This window comes from Xenopus tropicalis, chromosome 6, assembly GCF_000004195.4.
Source record: "Xenopus tropicalis strain Nigerian chromosome 6, UCB_Xtro_10.0, whole genome shotgun sequence".
Lineage (NCBI taxonomy): Eukaryota > Metazoa > Chordata > Amphibia > Anura > Pipidae > Xenopus > Xenopus tropicalis.
In genome coordinates, this window is record NC_030682.2 from 133247338 (window position 1) to 133263438 (window position 16101).

Here is a 16101-nt window from a genome sequence, read left to right on the forward strand (position 1 = left end):
ATAATGCTCCACAAGGGTACGCAGCGCTGTACAGTCTTACAGAATACAAAATTACACACAGGGAGGACGAGTGATATAATAAATAAATACAATAAATACATATATGTATATATATATATATAAGTGCCATGTGGTAAGAGACACAGTAGGAAGGAGGTCCCTGCCCCATAGAGCTTACAACATAGTCAAAGTAACATATCTATCAAACTAAGGGATATTCAATTTATAGAAACTCACAGTGTCTCGTAAGAGCAAATAAGGTCAGAGTGATACAGGTAGAGTTAATAACAATGATTACAGAAACAAAAGAAGAAATGTCCAACCTACAATTCACCTGCATATCCCAAAAGCTGATCATAGCTGTACAGTATATGTTTGGTCATTTCCCTATGGGACCAAACTGTAAATTATATCCTTATAAATGGTAATGAATAAAGTACGCCATGTTGTAAAATATAAGGATATTATAAGTCACCTCATAACCTGTATATTGTCATGGAACTCCTCAGGGACTTATAATATCCCTATATTTCACAATAGGGAATACTTTATTCACTATATAATCTACATCTTGGTAATTTCCCTATAGGCCTAAACTGTAAATTATATCCTTTTTGCTCAATCTCATGTCTGGCTTGTGCTATCATTCCCGCTCTGGTTCTGCTCTTTTCCCCTCCAGTTCAGCTTCTTCCCTTTGGTTCTGCTCACTTCCGCTCCAGTCCTGCCTCCTCCCACTTCGATTCTAGTCACCGCTGGTTCCAGTTCCTAGTTTCTGTTCACTCACTCCCTCTCTGGACTCATTCATTCCCTCCCCATCTTGATCTGCTCCCTCCTATCCTGCACCTGCTTGCTCTTTTATGTCCTGCTCACTTTAATCCTGATGTCAAGCCCCTCCTTCTCCCCTCCCATTCTGTCCCTTCTCCCCATTATGCCCCTTCCCCAGTTCTGCTCCATGCCTCTCCAGTTCTGCTTGCTTTATCCTAATTTCGAGCCCCTCATTCCTCCTCAGGTTCTGCCCTTTCCCCCTGTAGTCCAGCCCCTTCCTTTCTGTTCTGATCACTCCCCCTCCAGTCCTGCCCCCTCCCCTTTCAGTTCTCCTGGCTTTCCCTCAGGTTCCAGTCCCACTCCCTTCCCCTCTGGACCTTCTTGCTCCATCACCTTTTCCCCTGCCTGCACCTAATATGGCTACTGATGACATCACTGAAAAAAACAGAGAGCAACATAAGGCACGAAGAACATTACACGTACAAATTCTGTAAATGATAATTAATAATGTAACCTCAGTGTTCCCTTGCGGGCACAGACATTTTGAGACCACATAATACACATGATTTTGTTCTGTGCACGTCAGTTTTGTAAAGTGTGCAGACGGTTTTAAAAAGTGCACACAAAATACATTTTTTGCACACACAACCGAGGAAAAATTTGAGGGAACATTGTGTAACCCCTGCTAAAAGTTATCAGTTATAAAGAAGTCACTTCAGAGTTGACCAAGCCATGTTCCGGTTATGTTGGGTCTGAACACTGGTGGACAGGGAACGATAGTGACAGGGATAGTAATGGGATAGTAGCGCTGGTTCCTTCAAGTTATCAGTGACTCATTTTGATGTAGGAATGCGCTGTTTTGTAAATAATGTATCCCCTATTGTAGAAGGAGTTCCATGACCATATAAAGGAACGAGGCCAAAGGCTGAGTGCTTTTATACTCCGAGGTAACTTCTAATATCCTCATATTTTACCGATATTATTTATAGTTTAGTCCATAGAAAAATAGCTTTAGGCTAGATTGTTTCATTTTAGTATACCTGATACAACACATGTTCCTGGCCCAGATTAGTTATTGATGTAATAAATAGCAGGACATGGAAAGGCTGGGCCAAAAAGCACACCACCAGTTGGACAGTCTTGCTTTATATTTCAAGTGGATGTATTGCAAAGACTTCAGACCTGCACCTGCTTATAATCCTTAATTTATAGCACATCCCAGAACCAAAATAACCCTCATGCTTTACAAGTAGCCGTGCCAGCTAAGCGCGTGCCATGTTCTAGGATGAAGATTTTTATACTTCTTTTGTTAAAGCCTTACTTTGCATTTCCCCCATGCAAGGCTAAATATATATTTCAACACTGTTCTCATAGGTACTGTGCTATAATTCCATAAATATATAGCACAGAAAAGGATTCAGCTCCACAGTTTAGGAAGCTCCGCTCTAGATTATATGATCTCACAAGTAGAACTCCCGCAGGCAGTACTACGAGGTTACATAATCTGCAAACAAAGGGCCTAAAAATACTAAATAATAAAATCCATATTCCGTTACCTAACAGTAATACAGTTTACAGTGTGTATATATAACACCCTTTACTTTGCTTCAGTAAGACTGTGAAACCTATTTCTCTAAATGATCTTTTACAATCGCCCAAGTTCTGGTTTCCTCAGGTGGATTAGAGTAGTAAAAGCGATGCCCCATAAAGATTTGTAGGGTGTTATCTCCTTGATTGAGAGAATCTATTTCAGTGACAGAATGAATTGAGCTGTTTGCTTTTATCAAGTGCAATACAAACCACATGGAAAGCCTCCCATAAGCATGTTGGACTTGTTCCTGGAACAAAAGATGTCAAAGAACGAGCTACTTACATTCGCTGAGTTATTATTTTTTAGGTTGCGACCCAGAGATTCATTTTTAACATATAAAGTGGAGAAAAGATATTTTTTTAATTATGTATTGAAAAAATAAACATGAATGTATGTTATTGACCTTAAGTTTGTTTCAAAATGTTAGATATAAAAAGTCAAATGAGCATAATCCATGTAAGGCATACAACAATACAGTAGGGGTCATTTATGGCACAATCTGCCATTTATTTGCACTTTCCACACTCTTACTTTATTAATGCATTTCTCTAAGTCTCTTACCTATGTTTCTGAGCAGAGAGACCTGTGGCTGCCCCCATGAATACAGCACTACCTGCATTCAACAGCACTGCACTCATGGAGGGGGGAGCACATAGGGTCCCCTACCAATCCCCTAGCTCGGTGCTGTCTAACATATTACATTTAGTGGGCCAATTATTTCTCATATAGTATATATTAAAATGATAATGTCGTACAGTGAAGTCTATGGAGTCTTTGGGCAGACTGGGGGCCTTAAAAATCCTTTGAGGGGCCACATCCAGCCCCAGGCCTCCAGTTGGGCAGCCCTGACAAAGCTTATCCATCATTCAGAAGTGCAAATTATGGAGCAGCGGCATAACTAGTCTGTGCCAGTCCCCCCCCCCCACCCCACAGAAGAATCTTCTAAAGGGGCAGCATACAGGGACTCCTAACCAGTGCAAAGTCCAGCCAGTCCCAGGGCACAAATGATCTCTGCATGAACACCAAGGGACGAATTCACGTTAGAGGGGAAATAAAAAAGGACCACAAACAGAGCAGAAAAGCATAAATGGCTCTTCTAAGTTCATACATACATACATACATACCTATTGCATGCTTTAATATTTAGTAGGAGAATGTTGCTGGGTCTGTGTGGATAATATCCATATGCACAAATGCATTCTTACATACTCCACTAAAACAATAGCTGATTGTGAAAGCTTTACATTCACTGTAAAGGGAATGTCTGCAATTTCTGTAGTATTTAGTAGTAGAGTTACTAATATGTAATAATTGCAAAGCAGTGCAGCTTCTAAGACCCAAGTCTAGACAAATCTTTCCGTTAGACAATTAAATTCAGCTTAATTCTACGTCTATTTCAATTCAACAAGTATTTTACCAGCCATGGTGGGATTTTATCCCTAAGTATCTGATCACCGCTAATCAGTGTTTGCCGTTCCAGGTCATTACAAATAATCCTAAGGTGACGCAGGTGAGAACCAGAACAGGCAGCCTGTGTGCTCTTCTCAGGGCACTTGTAAGGCTATCCTTCTATTTCTCACTTGCATTCTACAATGGAATCACTCTGCTTGATGAAAGATCTTCTAATGGATGGGAACAGGGCAGATGTTTGCCTTCAGTTTGCTACGTAGAGCGGAATCTATGATAATCTCTCATTTGGCTCCTAAAAGCAACCAACTGATGCAAGTTCCTTGATTCCTTCAGTTAAGGTTGTAAATACTGCACGATTGGGGGAGTTGGATAAAACTAATACAAGCTGTAGATCATTTAGCTTTGAACTGTGGGTGGCTTTCTGAAAAAGTAAAGACACACAAGAGAGCGATGCGTGCTATTAATTTTAGTGTCTTCATGAGGAATGAAGTTTGAGTTCCAAGCTGGTTAATCCAACCTTCAGGCTAAGTGCTTGATATCTGAAAATGGCTTTGGAAGTGTAGGACTTGGAAAGCAACTGGTGGAGAGCAAAACTCATTCATGTTAATTCAAATTCTTTAAAAAATGAAGGGTTATTTCTATAGATCCCTCTATATACCATATATATAGTTGGCCAGTATATTCTGCAGCATGTCTGTCCGTGCCCCAGTAGAATTTACAAGCTAAGGTCTCTATCACATACACTGTAATCAATTTGATCAGGAACCAGTTAGCCTGTTATGGTGACCATTAGTGATGATGAGCAAATCTGTTCCATTTCGCTTCGCCAAAAAATTTGCGAATCTTTCAAAAGATCCGTGAAACTGTGAAAAATCCGCGAAACAACAAAAATGTCATGCAGCAAAAAAAATAGTTGCCCGCGACTATTCTTTTGTCGTCCGAGGCTATACTTTTGTCGCCCGCGGCTATTATTTTGTCGCACGGCTATTATTTTGACACCCGCGGCTATTATTTTGTCGCCCGCAGCTATTATTTTGTCGCATGGCTATTATTTTGTCGCCCGCGGCTATTCTTATTTGACGGCAGCGACAACTTTTGGACGTGCGGTGAATTTTTTCATCCATTGCGCGAAACAATCTGCCAATGGCGAAACGCGGAAATTCGCCGCAAATCCATGCCTGGCAAAAAATTTTGCCCATCACTAGTGACCATAGAATAGAAAATCAGATAAGTAATAATGTCGAGAAGACCAACAGAGCATCTGCACATCAGTTTACATTTAGATCCAGTCTTTCTAGTGTAGAGTAAAGCCACTCACAGGCAAATCTGTACCAGGGAAGGAACTAGGGGAAGGCAGAAGAACCAAAACTCTTGGGGGGTGCAGGTCATGTCCCTCTTCTGTCCATCAGTACCAGCAACTGGCTGTGGGAGTGAGGGAGCTATCGCACTCCACTCACACCCAAACTACTACTACACTGATATCATTCACGTCACTGGACCCTCACCCTGCTGCTTGTCACTTTGCATGGGTGTCAGATGGAGCTGAAGCAACTGAGGGCATGAGGTTATTTGGCCACTGATCTGTAATGTTGGCTATTGAACAATTTGGCTGCTAGCATAGTGGGAAAAGGGGGTATTCAATACTTAAATCTGGCCTTTAGGCAGTCACCCATAAGATTATATAGTATTATTCATGGGAACCAGGGGCACCCTTTGGCAAATGATCACATACAAATGCAAGTTTACTGACATATCTGAGAACTTTCTAAATTCCAAGCAAATTCTGATTTCACTGCAAACACACGGGCAGATATTTTCTAGTTTGGTTTGGTTAAAAACAGATAAATTAGACAGATTTATCTGCAAATTTGTAGATTATAGGGGCAGTCAATTAGAGTTAGAGCTGCTCGATAAGGGGCTTTAAAAGTATTGGGTCATATCGGGATCATGAGAAAAATGGGAATGTACCAATTTATGTGTCATTTCTAATCAGTGTCCTTATTTAGGACGGAATTTCACTGAGGCTGATATAGCAAAGACTGAAACTTTAGAAAAGTAAGGTTCAATAATAATAAAATATAAATGAAATATATATATATATATTTCATTTATATTTTATAAATACAATCAAATGATAATTGAGACTTAGGCAGCAGTAAAGGGCCTTGTTTATGTAAACTGGTTCAGGCCTGAGTTTGGGAGCGAGGAAGGAGTCTTTCTGCAACCCCCCTACCACCCACACACACCCTCTCACATTAACCTTAATGACAATATCATGCTTGATTTAAAGCCAACACTTTCTCTCAGACAAGAATATGGAGCTTGGAAATCAGAGGAGTTTGATGACATGTTAGATCCCTATCAAGGTTTGAATAGACTGGAGTGACAATGATAAATTGTGCTACTATAAAACGGTTCACTGCATGTTTATAATTATCCATTATAAGGTAACACTTATCCTCCATCAAAATATTCACCCTGTTTAGTAAAGAACATTCTTTAATTATTTGTCCAAAAAATGTTAATGATTAATCTCTCCCCACATACAAAAAAGCAAAAAGTTAAAAAAAAAACTCATTTTTTATTATTTTAGCTATTAATTCAGCAGCTCTCCAGTTTGAAATTTTAGCAGGTATCTGGTTGCTATGGCCCAGCTTATCCTAGTAACTAGGCAGTGGTGTGAATGAAAGACTTGAAGTTGAAAAGGAGAGGGACCTGGATAGAAAGATAATTCATTAAAAAGTAAAAAAATAACAATAAAATTGTAGCCTTGTAGAGCAGTAACTTTTTGGCTGCAGGTGTTAGCAACTCCTCTCTGGAAATAAGAAAGAAACAAAACAGAAAAGCAAATAATTTAAAAAACCCTAAGAAAGAAAAAATGAAGACCAATTAAAAAGTTGCTAAAAAAGGCCATACCAAGGGGCCGATTCATTAAAACACGAGTTCGAATCCCGAATGGAAAAAATTCAGATTGGATACAATCATTTCTGAAGATCGCAAATATCACGAAAATGCTTACAAAAAAACGTATTAGTCATGGTAATATCGTATTGGCGATCCGAAAGTCACAAAATTTTCGTACCGAACGATTGTAAACAGCGGGAAAACCTTTCTGATTTTTTTTTCACACAAGCGTATGAAAAGTTAGCTTAAAGGTGACCACTCTTTTGAAAATATTTGACGCCTTTTTCTGCCTCTTTCCAGCTTTCCAACAGGGGTCACTGACACCCCAGCAGCCAAAAAACTATATCTCTGTGCAGCTCCATTGTTTTTGTTACTTTTCATTATATTCAGTCCCTCTCCTATTCATCTTTCGGTCTCTCATTCAAACCACTGCCTGGTTGCTAGTGTAGATTGGACCCTGGAAACCAAATAGCTCCTGAACTTCCAAAGAGCTGCTCAACTAAAAGCTAAACATTTCAAATACCATGGAAACTAATTGCAAATTCTCAGATTTTACTGTCATTGCTGACATCATACTAAACGCTTATTTGAGAAGCGCTAAAGGCATTTAACCAGTTTCACAGATTTACTTTGGATGAATGAAAGTAAAATTAATGCAAAAGTACATTTTGTGTGAGATTTGCCTTGCATTGGATTTCCCCAGCATAACAAGCACGGCAAGTGTTTAATTGGAGCAGTGCTGTCCAACTGGCGGCCCGCGGGCCGCATGCGGCCCGCGGCCCCCCTCTGTGTGGCCCTCCACCTGTCTGGCTGCTTTGATGGCTTACTCTTGTGTAAGCTTTAAATGGTATCAGTACTGTGATTAACTGCCCCCCCTGCATGGTTCTCACCTCAGATTCAGGCTGTAATCCCCCTGTATTGTTTAAACATGTAATCCCCTGTGTTTTTCACACTTTTTAATCTCTGCATTGTTCTACCCCTGCAGTGTTCACACCTCAGGCTCAGGCTGTAATCACCCCCATTGTTCCCCTGTTCACACCTCAGGAGCAGTAGAAACCCACAAATAATCTCTGCACACTACAAAAAGAACATATACTGAGGGGGTACTTCAATTAAAAAGTTTTTTAATATATAGTTATTGTGCAGACTGTAGGAGCAGTGCCAGCATTGTGTCACTGTATGCTGCCTGAGAGAGTATGGCAGAGTATGGCACACACAGGCAGGGTAGGGAAGGCAGAGTATGGCACACACAGGCAGGGTAGGGAAGGCAGAGTATGGCACACACAGGCAGAGTATGGCACACACAGGCCAAGTATGGCACAAACCAGCCAAGAATAGCAAACACAGTGAAAGTATGGCACACGCAGGCAGGGTAGGGCAGGCAGAGTATGGCACACGCAGGCAGGGTAGGGAAGGCAGAGTATGGCACACACAGGCAGGGTAGGGCAGGCAGAGTATGGCACACACAGGCCAAGTATGGCACAAACCAGCCAAGAATGGCACACAGGCAGGGTAGGGAAGGCAGAGTATGGCACACACAGGCAGGGTAGGGAAGGCAGAGTATGGCACACACAGGCAGGGTAGGGAAGGCAGAGTATGGCAGGGTTTTGCTGTACTTCAACAATTAATATGGCTATGGTCATGTGATAACATGGGTGTGGTTTCAAGTGGGTGCGATTTCAAAAAGGGGAGTGGTCAAAACTGGCTTCCATTATCGGCCCTCCACCACGTAGGTCGGAAAAATTCCGGCCCTCGGTACAACAGAAGTTGGACAGCACTGAATTGGAGTATATTGTTTCCAACCTGTCAGGCCTTGTCAGGACATTCCGGTAAAAATTCCATAGGGATTTATAAGCTAAAGAGAGATCACTTGTACTATAACATGAGACTTTCTCACAGTTATTTTCCTACAACCTCAGAGCTGCTGCGTTGTCCCCGGTGCAGGTATGCTATGCCTTTAGGTATGCATTCAGGCATGAATTTGCAGCGGAATTCCGCATCTCGCCATCGGTAAATTTTTTGTAGCAAAAGGGCCACAAATTTTGCAGTGGAAAATTTGCGGTTGTGTCAAAAAAGTCGCGCTTCTCAAATTTTTTCGCTGTTTTGCAAATCTTTCCAAGGTTTTGAAAATTTTTGGGCAAAATGGAACGGCACAGACTCGCTCATAACTACTCAGATGACCACATTTGTTCTTTTTTTAATTGCCTTCTTGGTAAACCTGCAGTATATGCAGAGCATAACCTGCTAAATATCGCCACACTTTAGCTGCCATTACATTTAAACATCTTCCTTGATTGTGCAGAAATAAATGGAACTCAAATGTGGATGAACAAACTAGCAAAATATTACCTAAATAATCCCAGATATAATTTCACTGATTTTCAATGTAATTAATCATACACACATAGTAAGTTACAATTATTTCTATCCAGAATCCTCCAAAAGGCCATCTCCTATAGACTTTTTTTTACACTTAAAGGAGACATATCCTATAAAAATTATGAATGTACCAGTGAATTATACTCCTCTAGATATAGAAGGATTGTGCTTAAAAAAGTTGTGTTTCCTGCTGATTTATTGAGAAATTCCACAAAAACCCCACTAGCCCCGACCATCTGTTCCACTTCCTGCTGGTTGAATTCTCTGGATGAGCTGGGGAGCCAGCAGCCCTCAGTACACTGCACTGTAGCATAGGAACCAATCAGCAGCTAGGCTGACCTGATAGGGAACTGAAGCCTGTCTGTGCTTGTGTGAGTGCAGGGCTGTGATTGGCTCTCCCCCTCCTACTGTGCTTCTGGCAGGGACCATTAGGACACGCCCACTCTTCATTTCACACTGGACAGAGAAGTGATAGGATCTATAGGGAGCTCCAATAAAGGGGCCATTGTTACAGATAGGATTAATGTTTAGCCCAAAGTGAAACCAGCACCGTATATTATTCATAATTGCCTACAAAATTAGCGTTTTTCCCATTTATCCAATATGTCTCCTTTAATAAATACCAGACATTCGAGTTTTTGAAACATAATTCCAATTTGAGTTTTTTTAGCCCAAAAAACTTTGAATTGTGAAACAAAAATCAAGCTTGAAAGTTGATAAATCACCCCCTTGATGTATAGACATCAGAGCTATAAAGTATATAAGAGACCTGTATATCAGAGCAGAACAATGGTGCTCTCAAGGGCAATCCTTGGGAATACAGATGCCACTCACCTCCTTCCTTGGAACAGAGTTTAACGAGGTTGTGCACCGTCTCCATGAGCTCCAGCTGCTGTTTCTGCAAGATGCTGTTGTTGTTTGTTGCCTTATTCAGCTGCTTCTCCAGCTCCTGGATGATGTAAATCTGGCGGGACACTAGATTTTGCAAAGATTCCTTTTCTGTTTTTATGGTATTCAGTTCATCCTTGTGTCTCTCTTCCATTTCCACCATTTTGTTTTCTAGCAAACTGTGAATAAGGAAGAATAAAAAAATGGCAATTGAGCAATAGACAGAGCAAGAGATTTTACATTTTATTTGAGTAGTTTGAACATTATTCAGGGATTTTGTATAAGCATCTGTTTGACTGCCATTCTAATTTGCTGCATTGTTCCCTGACAAACTATTTTCAATGTACTAAATAATTTGTACATGAGCAGTCCATGACTTCTAGGAAGGGGATAAATGGTTATTGTGCCTGGGTAGCACCTCCCACATACATATTATATGCCAATGGCGTGGCACTACCATATTCCCCTGTGCTTTACTTAGAATTTATCAATTAAATATGTTGCTCCCATGAAGAACCCCTCCCCCATTTCTGTCGGACCCAACAGCAATACATATATAGCAGTGCTTGTCAAACATTTTCCGTTCAAGCACCCTTGATGATCCAGCCTTGGCTCAAGAGACCCCCTTAGTTCATGAAGTGGGTACTGATATAAAAAATAGTGACAAATCAGTCATTTCATCATCATTTTAAGAATATTTAGATCAGACAACACATAGTACAGGTATAGGACCCGTTATGCAAAATGCTCAGGACCAAGGGTATTCCGGATAAGGGGACTTTCCGTAATTTGGATCTCCATACCTTAAGTCTACTAAAAAATCAATAAAACATTAAATAAACCCAATAGGATTGTTTTGCCCCCAACAAGGATTATTTATATCTTAGTTGGGATCAAGTACAGGTACTGTTTTATTATTACAGAGAAAAGGGAATCATTTAACCATTAAATAAACCCAATAGGGCTGTTCTGCCCCCAATAAGGGGTAATTATATCTTAGTTGGGATCAAGTACAAGTACTGTTTTAGTATTACAGAGAAAAGGGAATCATTTAACCATTAAATAAACCCAATAGGGCTGTTCTGCCCCCAATAAGGGGTAATTATATCTTAGTTGGGATCAAGTACAGGTACTGTTTTATTATTACAGAGAAAAGGGAATCATTTAACCATTAAATAAACCCAATAGGGCTGTTCTGCCCCCAATAAGGGGTAATTATATCTTAGTTGGGATCAAGTACAGGTACTGTTTTATTATTACAGAGAAAAGGGAATCATTTAACCATTAAATAAACCCAATAGGATTGTTCTGCCCCCAATAAGGGGTAATTATATCTTAGTTGGTATCAAGTACAGGTACTGTTTTATTATTACAGAGAAAAGGGAATCATTTAACCATGAAATAAACCCAATAGGGCTGTTCTGCCCCCAATAAGGGGTAATTATATCTTAGTTGGGATCAAGTACAGGTACTGTTTTATTATTACAGAGAAAAGGGAATCATTTAACCATGAAATAAACCCAATAGGGCTGTTCTGCCCCCAATAAGGATTAATTATATCTTAGTTGGGATCAATTACAAGGTACTGTTTTATTACTACAGAGAAAAAGGGAATCATTTTTAAAATTCTGAATTATTTGGAAAATGGAGTCTATGGGAGACAGGCTTTCCGTAATTCGGAGCTTTCTGGATAACGGGTTTCCAGATAAGGGATCCGATACCTGTAATCACAAACTCACTCTAAATGATGCTCAAAATTGGCTTGTAGGATAACAAATTGCCATTCTCTCCAATTCTCACTGGCCTTCAGACTAAGCCACACTTAACACAGCATCACAGGGTACTGTAGTTATTAGATGTATCATATTATATTTGATATTGTAGATAGTGTTAATTAGTGATGAGTGAATCTGCCCTGTTTAGCTTCACCAAAATATTAGTGAAACGACAGAAAAATTGACCTTTTTGACTTGCGTGACTTTTTTTTTAAGCGTCTGCGCTCATTTCGAAGGGACCGCAACAAATTTGACACAACTGTGCCTATTTTTACGTGACCGTGCCTAGTTTGATGCGACTGTGACTTTTTTTGAGGCACGTCAAAATTTTTTGTGCTGAATTTTCACTGAAATTTTGCAAAACAATTCGCCAATGCCAAAATGCGGAAATTTGCTGCAAATCCATACCTGGCATAAAAATTCCCTCATCACTAATGTTAATGAACTATGTGTTGCAAAAGGTTATATTTTATGATTGCATCCACAGTAGGTCGCCCTACATGAACTCCCCTATTCTGTGTGTATTCCCTTCTAACTGTTGTCCACAAGTGTCATAGTATGTGCAGTAGAGAATAAGGGAAGAATATGTAGGGACCCATAGGGTTAAGCTCCCTATGGTGTTATCCCTTAACTTTTCCTTATCTGTGCTGTAATAGGGCAGAGCCCTCTACACTCAGATTACAGTATTAGGCTACCCCCTATAGGTTTAGCCCAGGTTGACCACTCCCCTTGGCAGACTATATAGTTTCTGGCACAAGGAAGTGTCTTCCTCTTTGGCTGCTGTTGTCCTAAGGCTGCACGTCACTGAGCCTGAGGCATTCGGCCCCAGTAAGTAGAACCTGCCAAATTGTAAGTCGGGGACAGGGCCCCGTGAATGAGATAAAGCCAGCACAGTCAGTTATATGTAATAGCACCCTCTAGGAGTGGTGAGCATAATCAGCTTATTTAGTAAGGGCAGCACTAGCCCCATCAAAGGAGACTGTAAGGGTTTAGTCTAACCCAGGCTTTGTATGCCTTGCTGTAGGGACCCCAGTTAAGACGCAGGATTCAGGCAGTTCCTTACCCTGAACCATAGTTGGCTGGAGGGGATCCGTTCCAGTAAAGGGCATCCATTCCTGGCATACAGCTAATACTCTGCATATCCTCCAAGTGGGCTATACTGTTACCTTGAGTGTCACTTCTGCTGTGTTCTCTGTGACCAAGTTCTATACTGCTGTGACTGTGAGTATATACCCTGTTGCACTATTCCATATGTGCCTTTGTCCAATAAAGTATTATCCAGTTAACTGCAAGAGCTCCTGGCGTCCAATCACTTATTATATTGCACAACACCTGTGTGGGTTGTAGTTCAGCAACACCATCTAGCCCTGACATAGCTCCCATATAGCGGAGGCCCATCCTGGGAAAGGGGGTTGCTGTAACACATGCTCTAAGTATCCAACTAGCCTGATATAATACCCCTATTAAGCCAAACAAGTGTTACAAATATATTACATTATAACTGCAAAACATTATCGGAAACCCCAGTAGATTGATGAAAACTAATCGGGACTAATGATGGGCGAAATGTTTCACCAGGCATGGATTCGATGTGAATTTCTGTGTTTCGCGAAACGGATGAAAAAATTTGCCGCGCGACCAAAAATTGTCAAAAGAATAGGTGTGCAACAAAAGAATAGCCGCAGGACAAAAGAATAGCTGTGGGCGACAAAAGTATAGCCGCGGGCGACAAAAGTATAGCCGCGGGCGACAAAAGAAAAGCCGCGGGCGACAAAAGAATAGCTGTGGATGGCAAAAGAATAGTCGCAGGCGATTAAAGAATAGCCACGCAACAAAAGAGTAGCTGCGGGTGACAAAAAATAGCCGGGGGCGTCAAAAGAATAGCCGCGTGACAAAAGAATAGCCGCGGGCGACAATTTTTTTTTATGTGCAACATTTTCGACGTTTTGCCAATTTTTCACCGTTTTCGCAAATATTTTGAAAGATTTGTGAATTTTTTGGCAAAGCAAAACGGGACAGATTTGCTCATCACTAATCGGAATGTTGATGCATCACTATTTATTTCCCTGCCTTTTATTCTTTCAGCACTGGGGAACTTATAATATCTATCCACTAACCATATTTTATTGCTGCCGTTCAGGACCTGGTTTGTAACATTCCTTGTGTACTTGGGCTTCCTCCTACTTTCCCTTTTATAAATATACACTATCTATTTACCGGAATGTAAGTCTGACTTGTTTCAAAAGAATTCTTGGCTGGCTTATTGAAATGGGAGTTTGAATTCCTCTAATGTCCTATATGTTTCTAAAAAAAAAAAAAAAAAAAGATTGGGGAATTGGTGGGACAGCATAGTACATTACAATGTGTTTACTAACATCATCAGTTAGACAAGTTAGAAAACACAAGCGAAGATCTGATTGGTTGCTATAGGCAACATCACCGGTGATATGTATCTCCAATGTTAGTAAATGTGCCCCTTGGTTTTAACTAGTTTATAAATGTTAAAGTCCCTTTACCTCTATACACTTTCCCATTTACAAACCATCTCTTTGTCTGATTTTACATTTTTTAAGTGTTTTACGTTAATTTATTTTAATTAGACTAGAATAATCCTCACAATGGGGGTTATGTAATAAATGGCACTAAGTTTGCCCAGCAGCAGTAACCCATAGCAACCAATCAGCAGGTAACATTTACTGGTCACCTGTTTAAACGCAAATGTCTTATTGGTTGCTATAGAAGTCCCACTGTTGTTCTCTCTACAACTGATTTATAACTACCATATCATCCTCAGCTGTAGATGTGAAATGACTGCTACTGAACGGCAGGTATATGTACGTATTTCTTTGTTTATCAATATCAAATTTTAAACACATGATTCATTGACAACTTTTCTGTACATTTGCAACTATAAATGAATGGAAACGCCCACAATGGTTGATGTGTTCTACAGACAGCTATAGCAACAACACTTTGGGGCCAATTTACTAATCTATGAACGGATCGAAAGCGCCCAAATGCGTTTTTTTCGTAATGATCAGTATTTTGCGATTTTTTTCGTCGCCGTCAAAACTTTTTCGTAAATTTTCGCGACTTTTTCGTAGCCGTTACGACTTGCGCAAATTGTTGTGACTTTTTCGTAGCCCTCGCGAAAAAATCGGAAAGGTTTTCCTGCCATTTAGCGCTCAATACGAAAAAGTCGCGACAATTCACACAAGTCGTACCGGCTACGAAAAAGTCGCAACAATTCACGAAAAAGTCGCAAAATGTTCGTTTCCAAGCCGATTTTTTCCATTCGGATTCGTAGATTAGTAAATCAGCCCCTTTCTGTTTAGGACTAAAACTGAGCTATAGTTATTTTGAAAAGCCGCCAAAAAACCTTCTTGCCAAACTGCAAACTGTTCACTAACTGCTCCTGGAGTCTAATACAGATAAAAAATAAGAGACATGTTCTAAAAGTGTATCTATATAACATTCTCTTCTAATTTAGTCCTCTGAGTCCTCTATCAAAAGAAACACAGGATTTCTTGTCTCCTTTTTTGCAAACATGTTGTTCAGAAAAATCCTTCATTCCGGGGGCCAGAGTCTGCACATCTCTCTCCTCTCTCCCCTTTCCTGCTTCCCCTCCCATAAGAATTCATAAAACTCACTCCCCCAACCTTAGGAATGTGTAATCTGAGCTACAATGGCTAGAGCTACCACAAGAAGCTACTTAAAATGGCAGCTGCTCTCTTGAACAAACAGAGAAAGCTTCTAGGGCTCTTTACTCAGGTATGGTAATGCTTTCTGAAGAATAAATATAGTGTTCTAGGTGGCACTAATGTGGCGAATCTATTGGCAGTAAAATGTTAAAATGACTTTCCTTCTCCTTTATAGGAGAAAAGGCACAGGTTACATAGCAGATAACAGATAAGCTCTGTAGAATATAATGATTTTATCTGTTATCTGCTATGTAAGCAACTTGAATGGCTGCCCCCATTGCTACACAACAGCTTATTTATATAAACTATAGTAGTGTATCTGAGGCAAACACACAACTTTTACCAGTGCAGGGCAACAGTACATTATATTTGAATTAATATAAATTTCTTTCATTTTTTGGTGACTGTTCCTTTAACAGATATGATAAATGATCACAAATTTCAATGTCTAACAGCAAAATATTACATATGTTACATATTACATATGTTATATTTTACAGAGCTCTTAAAAGTCATATATTACCATCATTTCTTTAAATAAACCACTTGGAAAATTGTGTTTTCTTATTCGCTGAATATACTTTTAGCCAAATTGCTGTCTATATCATTCCCTGGTTGCTGGAAGGAGATGAAAGCTGTTCATTTCAGTAATTTGTGATAATCTCAATGCCTATTGCTCATGAGCAAA

The 16101-nt window shown here is 40.1% G+C and overlaps 1 protein-coding gene across 3 annotated transcripts in view; it reads right to left on the reverse strand.

Moving 5' to 3' along the window:
• angpt1 (angiopoietin 1) overlaps positions 1-16101 on the reverse strand; it is a 194737-nt gene that overhangs the window by 66887 nt on the left and 111749 nt on the right. For 2 of the 3 annotated variants that reach the window (XM_002938913.5, XM_012965206.3), the window contains exon 4: positions 9884-10116. In XM_002938913.5, coding sequence (XP_002938959.2) covers positions 9884-10116 — 233 coding nt within the window. Of the gene's footprint in view, positions 1-9883; positions 10121-16101 lie in introns of all 3 variants that reach the window. The other variant, XM_031904101.1, reaches the window with a different exon arrangement.